We start from the raw sequence: 15,249 nt of genomic DNA, 5'->3' as shown, positions 1-15,249 counted from the left end.
TCTTTTTCCACTTTTAGCCTCAAGCCCAAGGTGCTAGTTTAGTGGTTTGAGTTTTTACCTTTTTTCAAATGCATGTAACATAAAAAACTGAAAAGAGAAGCCAGCATTTCTTCAGAGTTCGCTCACAAACATTCCAGTATATCAGTAGAATCCTCTGGATAAGCAATACCCTCTCCCTTAAAGGATCACTGGATTTATTTTTAAATGGTGAAAAATACATTGTAGAAGTTCAAGGAATGTGATACATCAGAAGTAGTTCTGAACTGTGCTTCTGTTTAACAAAGTTCAATTACCTCTCCTAACTTGTGATTATTTAAATGATGTAATCTAATGTATTTCAAAATTTTAATTTAAAAGGAAATCCATTGCATTATACTGTAGATTAACAGCATAAAATGTTTTAATATTTTATGGTTCCTTTGAGCTTTGATTAGTTTGGTGCATTTCCTGTTTGAACACAAACACTTTAAAAACGAGACAATGTACAACAGTATCCTTCCCAAGAGAACAAAGGCTGTTGTGGATAAATGCTGTATCCTTTACATTCTACAGCCAAATGAAAGCTCTTATAATTCTTGTGGGAGAATAGCAGGGACCATCTCTAGTGGTAAACACTTTCTGATAGCCTTGCCATTGGTCCGTGGCTTCTCAACCCAGTTTTTAAATTGCTGAATGTTGTTGAATTGCAGTGGTTTGAAGGGTAATTTGTTCATATAAAGGCTATCTGTCCATTTTGTCCCTATTTATTCTGGATTATGTAAAGCAAGTTTACAGCTAGTGATCTTAGTCTTTGATGTGTTTTCTGCAGGTGGAGTTGCATTTCCAATTCACATCCAAGGTAGGCGAGACATACAATAGTGCAAGGCCCAATATAGATCTGGTGAAGCCTACTGTGAGTGCAGTGTCGGCAGTGGGATCTCTCATACTAAATTGTACCATATTAAAGAAGGGCACATTGCCTGGAAGAATATGACTATATTTATGCAAGAGATGGGGGATCAGCCAACACTACATAAAAGATGGACTTTTACATACTATACTAGGGATATTACCTTCAGTAAAAATGAGTCTTGCAACACCAAAAGACTAACAGATTGAAGTATATGTTTTGGTAGAATAAATCTCTTAGTCTTTAAAGCTGTCCTCCATTGGGACTCCACTGGGTTTTGCTCTGACAAAGTAATATAGTTGCCCCACTGGCATTTCCTATCTTGGGGATGGAGACACTTTTATAGTTAAGCCTACCCCCAAGTTATTCATTCTTTTACCTCCAACACTCAACCTAGTGTCTCAAAACTTTGCTTGCCTAATACATAGCTTTGACTGCTGACTCTTTTCTTGGTCTCTTGTCCCTGGCTAATATGGTCCATTCTGAAAAAATAGTTTGTTTGCCTTTTAAAGCTCAGTGTGTGTGAATTCTGAAAATGAAAAACATGCACATTCTGCCACAGAATAACCATAAAATCTTTTGGGGGCATCCCACAGAAGATTCCTGCTTACATAAGAGCTCTTGCATGAGCAGAAACACAGTCATTGCAAACACCCCTTGTGCTAAATCAACTTCCTTGTATTCCATCTTGCATTTCTGCTTGCTGAAGACTCAATACAAGAAATATATTTTAGCAGCCCTCTCTACAACCTATTGCACCTCCAAGTTGTACTGCAACAACTAAATCAAATTGCCTTTTGATTTTTGTACATCACTCATTGGAAATTTTTTTTATAATCAGCATTACCCTTGGAGGGCACCATTAAGCAAAAGAAGGTACCGCTGTTCTGGATGTACTTGGGTTACTGTAAGTGGCTCTGTAGTTCAGACAACAAACCACTTACAGCGTTTTGTGCAAACAAAACTGCATTAAGTAGAACTTCTCTTCTGCTATCACATGGTGGCATCCACTCCATCATATGGTGTGGAAATGGAGAATATGGCTTTTCTTTCTGGACAACTCCCAGAGGAACTCATTTCACCTTCCCCCACAGATAATTTGTAATTTTTTAATCAGTGGATTATTTATATAATCATTATTAAACATGTGGGTTTTGCAACATGTAATTCCCTAAATAAAATTTAACTTGGAGGTGGCCCTCATGTACAGACCTGTCTCCATCAACCACCCTACATTTATGCTGGGCACAAATATTCAGATCCCATCTCTGCCCTTTCAGTAATAAGGCTATGAAATTCTAATCATAAGACTCATAGGGTTGGAAGGGACCTCCAGGGTCATCTAGTCCAACTCCCTGCACAATGCAGGAAATTGACAACTACTTCTCATTTAACTAATGGTAAAATGTTTAAAAACTAGAACATACCAATGTGTATCAACATATACCACACATTACTGCATTCCAGCATGCTAGACCACTTCTTTAAATCTCATAAAATCCAAACTAATTTGGTGCTCCCTCCCTCAACATACACACCAGGAGAAAGAAGAGGAGGTGCAAGTTTTGCCTTACTAGGAGACCCTGCAATTATGGCAACTCCTGCACTCTCAAGGCAATTTGACAACACCCCTGGGAGTTCTCTTGTAGGAAATGTGGCAGAATTACATAAGCACGTACACTGCTAAAGAACAGGGTTTTCTTTATTTACCCACATTAACCATGAAAGTATTTTCTTCCCAGTGAACATAAAAAAAATACATAACCAAAACAAGGTAAAAGTTTTACAAAGTTACTTACAGCCACTAATTTGTAAAGTATGAAGATATTCTTTGGAAGTAACCTTTATTAAAGGAAAACTTTTAGGGTAGAAATCCAACAAAGCATACAACATGAAATGTGATACTGTACACTGAAGAAATGTGTTTGATTTGAAAGGTGGGCACTGAGCATTGACATGGAAGAGATAACACATACAAGTGACAGGTCAGTTTGCTTTGTATCCACAACTTAAGACACTATACCACTAAAGCTGCGATGTACACAGTGAAATCAAAGAACTTGCCTCCAGTAAGTGTTTTTGGGATCAAAAGAAGGGCAACAATTTAGTCAAGTAACTTTCTTTACTGCTACTTAGGGTCTTACAAAACGACGCAATACAAAATGATGGAAAAATGAAACAAGTAACCTAGAATCCAAAGGATCACAAATACCTTTAACAAATACCCAACTTTGGCATGTGCCTACAAGCCTCCACAAGTGTGCACTTAAAGCCAACACATGCAAAAGACGTTTTAGTATTTGCTTTCCTTAAATGTCTGCTGTATGTTTAATGCCATGCCTATAAGCTATAGAGTTAAAGATTCAAGGAATAACTCTCTGCTAGCTAAGCAAATCAAGTTCTTAAGTATATAAAAGGTATCAGAGTACAGTAAAACAATGTTTCTTTGAAAACAAATTCCCAGTGATATGGCTATTGAACAGATTATCTTTTTTTGCTTTAATACAGGAATACACAACTACTAGCTTGAGTTGAAATGAACTTTCCCAATCATATCATCAAGATACTGATATACTAGCTGCAGCCAAGTACCCCCATCTTTGTTCACACTAAATTGTATGAAACTGTATACATTGTACGAAACTTCAGATGAAGCTCAGCACAACCAGAGAAGGAAAGATTAAAAACATACTGTGGCCCAACAATAAACAACTCCCATTCCTAGTTGTGCAGGGCTAATAGACAGTTACTGCTGCACTTCAAAAACAAAGTTTGTTTGCAGCATGGTAACTTGTGTTGCAAATGCAGCTGCTAGACTGCTGTTCACAGAAGAGCTGAGTGCCTTCATTTGGACATACTGAACACTGAGTAGGCAAAAACAGTGGGTTTTGTGGTTGTGGTTCCTCTAGGCTACTGCTGTAGAGCTCAAAGCTCCTTCATTGGCAGCAAAACTGAGGTAATCATTAATTCATTTCAATGTGCCCTTATTTATTTCTCCCCACCAGCACCATCTGTTGCCTCCTTGTTGAGTCCTCTGATTGACAAGTCGTAAACCACCTCCTCAATCTTCTTAACATCATACTTGAGGCCATCATAGCGCTTCCTCAAGGAGTCATTTTTCAGGTTCAGGAGGCGGAAGCCAGAATCCAGCTCATTGATGAATGCAGAGATGCGAAGGGGGCGAGAGTAATCTCCAGCGGTGACACTGTTGACTGCTAGCCTAGACTATCAAAACACAACATTGGGCAAGTAAGGTAGAGAAGCAAATCAGAACTGAAGCCAACCAGAGCCCAGAATAAGATTCATCTCTGAGTAAGAAGTGATTGTTTTGTCCCTTACAGAGAAACTTTTTGTGCTTCCAGCATAAACCTGATGAGTACATCTCATGAAACCTCAATTCTAAGAGCCTTTTATTTTTATTTGTTTTATTTAGTACATTTTCATGTTGCCTTGGTAGCTTACAAGTAAAACATGATAAAAACACAACAGATTAAGTAAAAATGTTAAACTATTATCACAGCATTAAAAAAACTGCCAGAGCATAAGCACAGCACAAAACATTTAAAATTTCAAAACTCTCATAAAAAGATTAGAACAGATTGAAAAAACGATGTAAAAGATCAACCACTAATGAAAAATCTGGGGTAAAGACGAATGTTTTTGCCTGGCATCTAAAAGAGAGTACAGAAGGCACAAGGCAAACCTTGTGGGGAAGGGCATTCCACAGACCACCACTACCAAAGCCCTGCCTCTAGTCACCCACGGCCTCACCTTGGCAGATGAGGAGCATGGAGAGGGTAAGTTATGTTAGTAGACTAATATGCCACCAGGACTACTAGCAGAAGGCCTACCTTTGGTTAAGGTCAATTAGCAGCTTCAGCGAAAGTGAGCATTATAACCTCCAGCTTTGCTCAAGGGCAGCACATGAGCAAAGACCTGCCATTAGTTTGCCATTACCATGCTGGTAAACGTGCATATGGCAGCTACTCAGCTTTTCATTACTCTCCACTTACTAGCTCACTAGCAAGAGTCAGCACTCCAGAGAGGTAATCCTCAATGTCCAGGTGGAAACCTCTTTCTCGTTCAGCTTCAACTGCAAAGGAAAAGAACTAATCTGAATTCACACCAACAGCAAATCAAGCAAACAATTTTCTCAATAGACTTAGAAAGATTTTGAAGATGCAGGATGCTACTGATCAGGCCTTCCCCTTCATTTAATCAAGTCTCCTCAGTTTACTCAACTGAGTGCTGAATTAAAGGAGATACACCAAGAGTGGCAGAGCACACACTCTGCTTGTAAAAGGCTTCCAGTTTAATCTACAGCACCTCCCGTTTAAAGGTTCCCTCAGCACCTCCAGTTCCAGCAACCAGGCTAAAAGGCTGCTGACGCCCTGGTAGTCTTGCCTCCATTATGACCAGACATTGTTTGGCTAGATGGATTGAATTCTACCTCATAGGGTAGTACTGTACGTTTGAACAGATAAATTACACTTGAGATTATCATTACTAATACGTATTCTTGCTCTGGACAGTCCACTTTTTTTATAAACCATTTTACAATTTTGCCAACTTTCAATTCCAATGCATTGAGTATATTGATACCAAGTTTACTACTTTTCAAGACAAAAGAATTAAGTCAAAATGTGCAGTAAGAGTCTCTCTGCATTTTAATTTCAAGTCATGTCAAAAGATTTGCTAAATCTCTAAAGAAAAGACATTTATCCTACTTTAGTTGGAAACCAATTACTTACTTCCAAGTATTTCTGTAACAGCTTCCCGAGTCACTAATGTTTCTGTCTCCAAGTAGACAACAAATGCTGCCAAGAATACCAAGCGCTGTAGCACAAACCTCCAATGTTCATGAAATCTGTATGGAAAATTCAGATATTTAAGCTTGTTGTGACAACCTCTTCTAGAAAGCAGGATAAAGAAAGTAGGTTTAACACACAAGAGAGTTACATCTGAATGTATACCAAGCTGCACGTTAATCATCATCCCCTACCTCTTCTTAAGGAGCTTGGCAGATATGGGGAAATAATCCCATTTTATCTTCATAACGCCGCTGTGAAGTATGTTATAGTGAGAAGCAGTGCCTGGTTCAAGGTCGCCCAGTGACATTAAAGGAGGAGTGGACATTTGTCAGGTCTGCTCAGACACAGGAATCCAGCACATGAACTGCTATACCACACAGGATCTCTAACCTGACAAAGATGACTAAGCACCAAAATGCTTCTGCTCCCCCAGATCCCTTTACCTGAATTGCTTGGATGTGGATTAAATCAGTTCAGCACATGCCCATTAAGAACATAAGATTCCTGGTGGATCAGACCAGCAGCCCATCTAGTAGTTTTCTGCTTCACACAGCAGCCAATGGGTCACCTTGAAGGGCCAACAAGCAGGAAATAAAGGCCAAGGCCTTCCCCTAATGGAGTCTCCTAGGACAGGTATTCAATGGTTGACTGTCTCTGAATACTACATCAATTTCCTGGGAAGAGAAGGCAGCTTACTAACCTGTAATACTGATCTGCAGGAAATTTGATTTTCAGAGAGGCCAGCTGTGTTCTTACTGTACCAAAGTGTTCACGAGCCTTCTGACACTTCTTTGGTACTAAAATTAGAAAACAAGCTATCAGCATTCATAGCATTCTCAGCCAAGAAGGAGGAAAGCCAGGTTCTAGGTTTATGTTACATACTTCAGACATTAAAACCATCTGCAAAAACTTTTAAATGAAAGATCAAATGTATTATGGCTTCAGCTTTCATGGCCAGGAGGCCACTTCATGCAACAGTTCTGCATACTCTTTTTTTTTAAAATAAACTTTTTATTAACTTTAAGGTTCTGCATATTCAACTGATAAAGTAATCAAGTATTTTTTGCCAGCTGAATACCCAACCATGGAAGACACCACCAGCCTGATTTATTAATCTACATCTTCCATTTACAAGAACAAAAGCCTATGTTCTTAACAGTGTGTATTTCACATTCCTCGGGGAAATTCATCCTCACATTTTATCAGTCTCATATTAATATAGCATGCCTCTCACTCTCTCAGCAATGCGAATATATGCTGAAGGCAAGAAGCAAGCAGATCTTGACTTACTGTCCTGGAATCCAGAACCTTGGTGGACTCCCTGTAGCACAGTCAGAATTTCCCGAGCTGTCTGTTCCAGAGTCTGAACAACTTTCCTGATGTCCTGTAAACAGCAATAAACACACTCAGAACATAACATGATAAAAAATCCCAACCACATGTTTACATCATTTTCGCCCGAAACTATTTCACTTGGCAGCATTAACCCCTAACCCTTCATCAGTCTAATTGGGATCAATGCCCGTTTAGTTCCTCCACTGCCCAAACTGCCTCCTGCAGTGGCCATTCATCCTGGACACTGTGTAACCATTATATAAATTACCTTAAGAGCTGGTACCTCTGCTTGCTCACCATCATTTTCCCTTTCTGCCCCATCCCTTCCTTTTATGTTGTGTGTACCACAGGCTGTTATTTTTAAACATAACCACCATGAATGCAGTGGCAGAAAGGCTGTGTAGAAAACAAAATAAATACACAAGGCAACAGTACAACACAATACCACTGTGTCTGGGATTGCACAGAATGCTTCTGGAAGTAATTATTACTATTCCAATAAAAATTACCGCTTCTTTAGCATCATGAAGGCCAACAAAGCAGTAATATCTGCAAGGGAGTCATGTATTAGACTTGAATTAAACGGCCATTTCATACATGCCTACGCTTCAAACATACACCTAATATATAGTAAACATCATAAAGCTTAGTATACATCCTACAGATAGCTGTGATTAGCTGCAGCTCCCTGGTACTCAGCTGCACAACCAGGCTTGTCTCTGCCCAGTACATGGACTGACCCTGAAAGAGCCAGATTCAAGCCCATATCTAAAGAGATAAATAGAAATATTTTAATCCAACCTGTTGGGGGGGGGGTGGGTTTCAGGGGAAAGGCGAAAAGCAGATAACCAAAAGCAGAGGAGGATCAGCTTCCTCTGCCTTTAATTATACAGGCACCTTAGAGACTAAAGGCATTCATGCATCATTGGATATTATAGCATAGTTACACTACAACAGCCATTCACAACTGGATTTTCCTGTGTGGAAAACAGAATACAGTTGTGAGTGACTTATTCTGCATAACAACAGTGCGATATCCAACAGTCTGCGCAGTTCTGAGCCACAAAAACCCATACTGGAATAAATTTTGTTAAGTTTTTAAAGGCACCCCTGGACTCGTGTTTTATATTGCTATTGCTAGCATAGCTATCCATCTAGAATTACCTACCTTTAATTTCAGAGCAAGATTCAGGTCCGCTAGCACCTTAAAGACCGACTAGATTTTCAGGGCATTGTTTGTGGCAGGTATTGTTAGTTCTCAAGCAGAAAAACGCTGAAGAAAAATTACAATGTGGGATTGCTGAAACTGAGTTTATTTGCAAATTTGGAACAATGGATCCCCCAGGATTGAATTGGGACATAAGATTTTTCTTGCATTACCGATGCTAATTTTCTGCACTTCGCATCCATGCTCTATCAAGCTAAGTTCATACAGCTAATACTGAAGCTAGTTTCCTGACACTATAATTTGTAATACCCTTCCCATCCTCTACCTGGATTATAAGGACCCGTTCCATTTTTCATTCCTCCTATCTGACTGAAGGGCGCTATGACTATCGGAAGCTCATACTCTGGAAATCCAGTTGGTCTTTAAGGTGATACTGAACCCGAATCTTGGTCTTCTACTACAGACTAACACAGCTACCTGAAACTAACTTTAGTTTAGTTGCTTAAAAGGGGAAATTTCCACAGGAACACCTTTCCTAATCCCCCCCCCCCCAGCCCTTACCCTCTTGGCTATGCAAAGTACCCTAGCAGTAAAACAAAGACGTTTCATAGATAACCAGAAGCAGGGTTCAGCTAAAGGTCTATGAAGATGGCTCCAACACCCAGGACCTGCAATGGAGTGAGAAAGGGGGAAGCCCTCCCCATAGACGGGGCAGTGCTTTTTCACTCCCCTCCCAGACTTCCCGTTCTTACCTCACGTATATCCTGGTCAACTGTCAGCACCCCCTGCAAGTTGATAAACATCTCGCTGACAGACATGATCGCAAAGAGCAGCCCACCAGAGAACCACAACTCTGCTCGCCCTGAAGAAATGGACCCTTGCTGCTGTTGTGGCTCCACCCCAGGAAATTACCACCTGGAAAAGAGAACCATAGAGACAAGCACTACGTAACTGTTTTCGTTCTGAGCGGCATGTCCGGTTTAGAATCTGAACTACAGTTTGTTTTCCCTTTTAGTTCTTTCAACACTAAAGGAAATGCAAGAGAGATGAAGAAACCTAGAGTGACACTACTGTGTGCCACAGAGAGTAATGACTGATGGTTCCAGAGAGCACCTGTGCCTGTAAAAGTAAACAAGGAATATCATTTTATTCCCATCTGTTCAGCGAGTTGTTATTTTGCAATAATGCTATGTATAAAAACAGCAGAATCAAGAGGCCATGAAATACTGGAAATTCCTAATTGTGGTGTGAAATGTAATTATGTAGGATTCCAATCTAATCAGAAAACATACAGAGACCATTTGCTAATTTTGCTAAATTAGTTAAAGCCTGTACTAGAGAGGAAGGCATCAGTATTGTCAGGGATAGAAAACCTTAGAATTGGTTACGGAAGCATTCCCTTTTTACCGGAAATTTAGCTGCTGTGTGACTAATCCCCTTTCTGCCTCTTGGAGGAAAACAGTTTCTACCATAACAAAGGGCAGCTGTTATGAAAATAGCACCCCTGGCCAACAGGGGGAGCTGCAACAAAGACCAAGCTCTACTAAAACAGCCGTGATTGCAGCAAAAAAAGGGGGGGGGTTAATTGCTGTTATTCTAGCATCAATTTTTGTTCGTTTTTGTAGGTCTTTGTAGACTGCACAGATCAAAGGACCATTGAATGCACAGAATGGCTCCTTGGCTGCCTTTTTTATTTTTAGGTTTCTTGAACCAGAGTTTTGGTTTTGCTGTGATGCACCTAGCCTTTTGGAATTTGACTTCATCAGCCTACAACGGTAAGAAGTGTTAACAAAATGAAAGGATAAGATTTTTAAAGGACACATCTAACACAAGAGATTCCTAACAAGTTTGCACATATATATCCCCTCCCCGTGATGCTTTTCCTATGGTTATGGACGGTGAAGGAATTCTTTTTTTAGTGCTGTAAGTGTATACCTTCAAGAATTGGGTTTTGCTTCCCCCTCAGCGCCTCTATCAGAGCACTCTGAAAGGCCTCTTACGAATTTCTCAAATCAAACTGCTGCTAACGGCAAAAGAACAGGCTGGCCCGGTTCAGATGCGTATTTTTTTCTCCCCTTACCGGTTGGCACCCCCACACACCCCGCTTAGCTCGAATTTGAGTTCAACAAAACAAACCACAGATCTCCTCCTTACAATTTTATGAGCTCTGAGGCTCACAGTCACGGAGGGTTGGAGGGGGCCTTTTATTTTGCCGGCACAGGTTACCTTTTGTGCTGCCTGAATGGAATCTGTTATTTTGTTTCTGTCTTTTTAAAAAAAGAAGAAGTCTACATTTAAAATAGTGACATTAGCAATAAGAACTTAGTAATAAGGGCTCCGTTTTCTGGACTGGCAATAATGTAGACGCCAGGCACTGAAGAACTAGGCTTTGTCTCACGGAAGCTCATATCAGGGTTTCCCTAAACGTTACTCAGTACAGGAGCTGCAGCCTGGGTCTATGCTCACCCGTGTTTGTCCCGCCACTCACCGCCGCAGCCACACAACTCTTGATTCGCGCGTTCGGTCCTCCACGAGTTCAGCCACTATTCCGCCAGAGCACGGGAGATGCATCCCAGAGTTCACCTGGGTTTCCGAGCATGCGTGGAGATGATTAAATTGTTTGGGGGAAGAATGCTTTTTCTCCTTCTTGGACACTAGGTGGCGCACATAAGTGCTCTCAATCTCCATCTAATCATGCGTCTTTTGTGTGTGTTTATGTGCCGTCAAGTCGCCTCCGACTTGTGGCGATCCTATGAATGAGAAACCTCCAAAACGTTCTATCATTAACAGACTTGCTCAGATCCTACAAACTGGAGGACGTGGCTGCTTTTATTGAGTCGAACCATCTTATTTTTGGTCTTCATCTTTTCCAACTGCCTTGCAGAGAATCTTATCTTCTCATGATGTGACCAAAGTACGATAGCCTCAGTTTTGTCATTTTAGCTTCTAGGAAGAATTCAGGCTTAATTTGATCTAGTACGCAGTTATTTGTCTTTTTGGCCCTCCATGATATCCGCAAAACTCTCCTCCAGCTCCACATTTCAAATGAATCAATTTTCTTCCTGTCAGCTTTCTTCACTGTCCAACTGTCACACACTCTGCCCCTAGAATGCCACGCCGGCACCTCCCCCTCTTTCCCCTGAAGACTTCATGGGTGGAGGAAGACTATAACTGAGTGCCGGTTCCTGAAAGTGTGCGCGTGTGGACCTCCACTTGCGTAATTTCTGTGAGTGCTACATGCCGGGCTGCGCTGCTGGTGCCGGGCTGATCCCAATCCTTCCACTCAAGCTGCCACCTGAGCAGGCAAGCGCCCAATGCCTAGCATGATTGTGGCTCTCCTGCCCATCCACCCGGAGAACAGAATTGCAACGTTGGCACCTTTCCCTCTTCTCTACAATGACTCCATCCAGGGAGTGCTGCCGGTGGCTCGCATTACCGAGCCTGATGTGGCCTCCATCCTCCTATCCTGGGAAAATGGTTTCCAATAGAGCCAACCCCCATGAGTTTACAGAATTAGGCTACAGCAGACCTGCCAGAATCAAAGATTAGGATGCACATTCTCCACCTTTGTAACAACTATGAGAAGAATAAGGGGGGTACCTCATGTCATAACAAAAAAGTGACAGGTGCCCCGCCCCTTTCTGGGGCAGAAGTCCCACCTCTAGACCCCGGAAGCAGTACCCCACGTGACCGGGAGGGCCTAGCAGCTCCCTGTGACCCCTCTACGAGCCCCGCCTGCCCCTGTGGACCAAGAGGAAAGAGTTTTGAGTTTATGGGGTGCTAGGGTAGAAAATTGGGGGGCAGACCAGCCCCCCTGCTCCCTAGAAGAGCCTGGCTGGTTCATGTGACCCCTCATTTTGCTCCCCCAGACCCATAGAAATGGGTTTTTAGTTTGTGGGTGCTACGGTAGAAAGCTGGGACCAGATCTAGCACCCAAGCTCCCTATAGGTCCTAAGGGGTACTGTATGCACCCTCTATTCATGCACCATGACCACCCCCCACCCCCAGTGGTTGGTGCAGAAGGCAGTGTGTTGAGGGGCAGTGGGCTTTTTGACTTGGGAAACCTGTGTTTCACCGTGTGCTTATGATTTTGAATAGGTGTAGAGAAAAACAAAAAACTGTTTTATGGAAAAGCCAACTGTGTGTGTTTCACAGGGGCTTGTATGTAAGTTTTTGGGGAATAACAATGATGGAGAGAGAGAGAAAAGGAGTTCTATGGAAAAACTTTTGTTGTTTTGACAGCAATTGGGTGTGTGTGGAAAAGCAGCTTGTGTGCGTGAGAGGAGGTTCTCTCAGCTCCCTCTCTCCCCCTTTCAAGACCCGGCAGCAGAGACAGCTATGGGAATGAAAAAAGGAGACTTTTGCTACCCTTCCCCTCCGCGTCGTCTTTAGAGGTTTTTTAAAAACACAGCTTAAAAAACTCCTAGAACCCTTTCTCCGGGTAACTAAGGCAGGTTAAAACCAGAGAGAGAGAGAGAGCCATTTTCTTCCTCCCCCAAACAAGCTGCTTCTAAGCACTTACCAGTCAGAATCTCTAACCCCAAGCGTCGTCTTTTTTAAAGCATGCAAACAGCCTTTAAAAACCCTGGAAAGAGGCAGAGAACCCATTTCAACGCTGGTTCTTTTTTCTTCCCTTTAAAAAATAAAAACGTGCAAAAATACAGTGCAAATTTTTAAAAGGAGGTTTTTCTTCTCTCTTTGAAAACAAAGAAAGAAGTAAGAGAGCGCAGCTGCCTTCTGAGTTTTAAACTAGAGCTAGGAGCCCGCGGCTGGAGGAAGGAAAGAGGAGGGGCAAACCTCAGCCAACGAGACCACAGTGTAGGAAAGGAAGGGGGGAATTCGTGCTTATCACCCACCCTGTGTAAAGCAGTCCTTAAGAGAGCCCCAAGTTCCCACAGGTGCCAGAAGCACCCCACCTCCACATTGCTAGCTGTAGAGTTTTGTGGAGTCACTGAGCAAGTAGTCCTTCTCCCCCCCCCCATCATTCAGTACACAGAAATGCCCCAATCAACATTTCAGTCCACCGTCCCACATTCTCCTCTCTGATTCCAGGCTGCCTCAAGCAAGGGGGAAGCTCTCAAAGAGAGGGAGTAGGGACAGCTGAAATAAGTTTTTGGGGGGAACCAGTTAGGTCTGTTTGTCCCTCTATCCTTTCTGGAGGGGAGCGGGATTACTTCTGAATAGTATGATTAGTCAGGCTGTATCAGGGGCAAAGCTACATTCTTTAATATTCCAGCAGGGAAAATTAAAGGCAAGTGTAACGGGGGTTCTATGAGGCTTAGGACTTTCACGCAATTGTAAGTTAAGAAAAACTTTTAACAATGAATACAATACAACTATTTTTTTTCTTTAACTAAACTCATAAGTGCAACCATTCAGAAACTTTCAGCCAACAATGTCTTTGAAAAGGTAAACAGTTCAACTTGTCAGATCCCATCGAGTGAGAGAGTCTTTCCAATTTGAAGCTAAAGGAACCCATGTTTCTGCCCCCTTCTCGGGGAATTAACAGCCCTGCAAGAACAATACAAACCCAGTAACACTGACCAAACACAATACACAACACGACTTTTAGCCATATTGTTCACATACAACATTTCTGATTATTTTATTCAAGGTGATAAGAGTACATCAATTATTATTATGCTCCACAGCAACAGCAACAGCTAAACCAATCACCCCATAGGGGTTATGCAAGCTTAACGTGTGAATTAATACCATGGAAATGGGTGTAACACGGTTCTTTTTTTAAAAAAAATATTTTTATTTTTATTGTGGGAAAGTTAGAAGAATGAACAAGAGAAAGAATGTGAAATATAACAAGAAGACAACTACAAAGGCCCGAGAATGGCCTACAAATCAATCTACAAAGTAAAAACAGTAAGAAACATAACAGGTATATTATTAATCCGTTACAGTTTCTTGCCTACAACACTGCTCTCTTTATTATCAATCAGCTTGCCGGCTCATTAATATCTTTTTCAGTGTCTCTTCTGCTTGATATCTCAGAACCTTATTCTTAAAAATCAAAGCCACAAATCATTTTTCATTGCCTCTCTCAGATAGTCCATAAAGGGCTTCCAACTTGCCATGAATATAGAGTGTTTTATCTCCAATTAACACTGTAAGCTTGACCATCTCAACTAATCTTTCCAGTCCAATCTCCATGAACTACCATTTTGAGTATATAAGAGCCATGCCTCTGTTACTATATCTAAAATAAAAATACCGTGCTCTTTTTCCAATTTATTGTCCATAATATCCAACAAATAGAACTCTGGTTCTATTAACCTTTAAGATTATCTGCATTAACCTATGTACTTGTAACCATTTTTTTTTGCATTGTTGCAAGTCCACCAAAGATGTTCCTTCCTGTTGTTCACATCTCCAACATTTATTTGAGACACCCATGGCCATTTTTGCAATACCACCAGTACATTGTTTTGTAAAAATTCTCCTGAGTGGGACACAAAGTAAATTTGAGGCCCTTAACTGACATCTTGATCCATCTGTATATTATACCCAAAACTCTATGCCCACTTTGTTTGACAGATTCTTCCTCTGTATCAAATTTCAACAACAGTTTATACATTTTCTTTATTATATGATTTCCATTTCTTTTTCAAAATCTGCCATCTCTTGCTGAAATCCCCATTCTTTTTTGTCCAATTTAAACCTTTCTAACAATTGTGCATAAAAGAACCACTGACATTTGTAACCCTCAGCTAATAATTCAATTTACACGCCTCTTCCAAAAACACTACTAAGTTGACCAGTCCTGTTTAGTTATCATTTCCTTTCTTTAGATGGCTTCTTGTGGTGAAATCCACAATGAGCCTTCGGGGACAATTTCGGTTTGATACTTATTCCATATTCTCAGGTGTAACCTTATTCTATTGAATTCAATAAAGAATGAAAAAACAGGTAAAAAACATGTTCCTGAGGGGGGGGGTGCTCTAAAATGCCCAGCCTTCTCGGAGATGGGGGGGGGGCCCTCAGGAAGAGATTTTTGGTAAACTGCCCCTACGAGGTAGGCCGAGGTGCGGGGG

At 41.4% G+C, this 15,249-nt stretch overlaps 1 protein-coding gene across 2 annotated transcripts; it reads right to left on the bottom strand.

Annotated features, from left to right (window-relative positions):
• Window positions 1-2,573: 2,573 nt before the first annotated feature.
• On the bottom strand, window positions 2,574-10,780 carry TSN (translin). 2 transcript variants are annotated; one of them, XM_054969872.1, is made up of 7 exons: window positions 10,670-10,780; window positions 8,956-9,118; window positions 6,991-7,084; window positions 6,401-6,497; window positions 5,641-5,756; window positions 4,903-4,982; window positions 2,574-4,114 (listed from the first exon to the last, which is right to left on the bottom strand). In XM_054969872.1, exons 2-7 carry the CDS (start codon window positions 9,019-9,021, stop codon window positions 3,878-3,880), a joined length of 690 nt encoding a protein of 229 aa, XP_054825847.1. In that variant the 5' UTR covers window positions 9,022-9,118; window positions 10,670-10,780; the 3' UTR covers window positions 2,574-3,877. The 2 variants fall into 2 exon arrangements, with proteins under 2 accessions (XP_054825847.1, XP_054825848.1); XM_054969873.1 differs by having other exon boundaries at window positions 10,692-10,769.
• Between the last annotated feature and the right edge of the window lie 4,469 nt (window positions 10,781-15,249).

This window comes from Eublepharis macularius, chromosome 2 (assembly GCF_028583425.1).
Source record: "Eublepharis macularius isolate TG4126 chromosome 2, MPM_Emac_v1.0, whole genome shotgun sequence".
Lineage (NCBI taxonomy): Eukaryota > Metazoa > Chordata > Lepidosauria > Squamata > Eublepharidae > Eublepharis > Eublepharis macularius.
The sequence above is the reverse complement of the archived record's forward strand: the minus strand, read 5'-3'. Positions and strand labels throughout refer to the sequence as shown.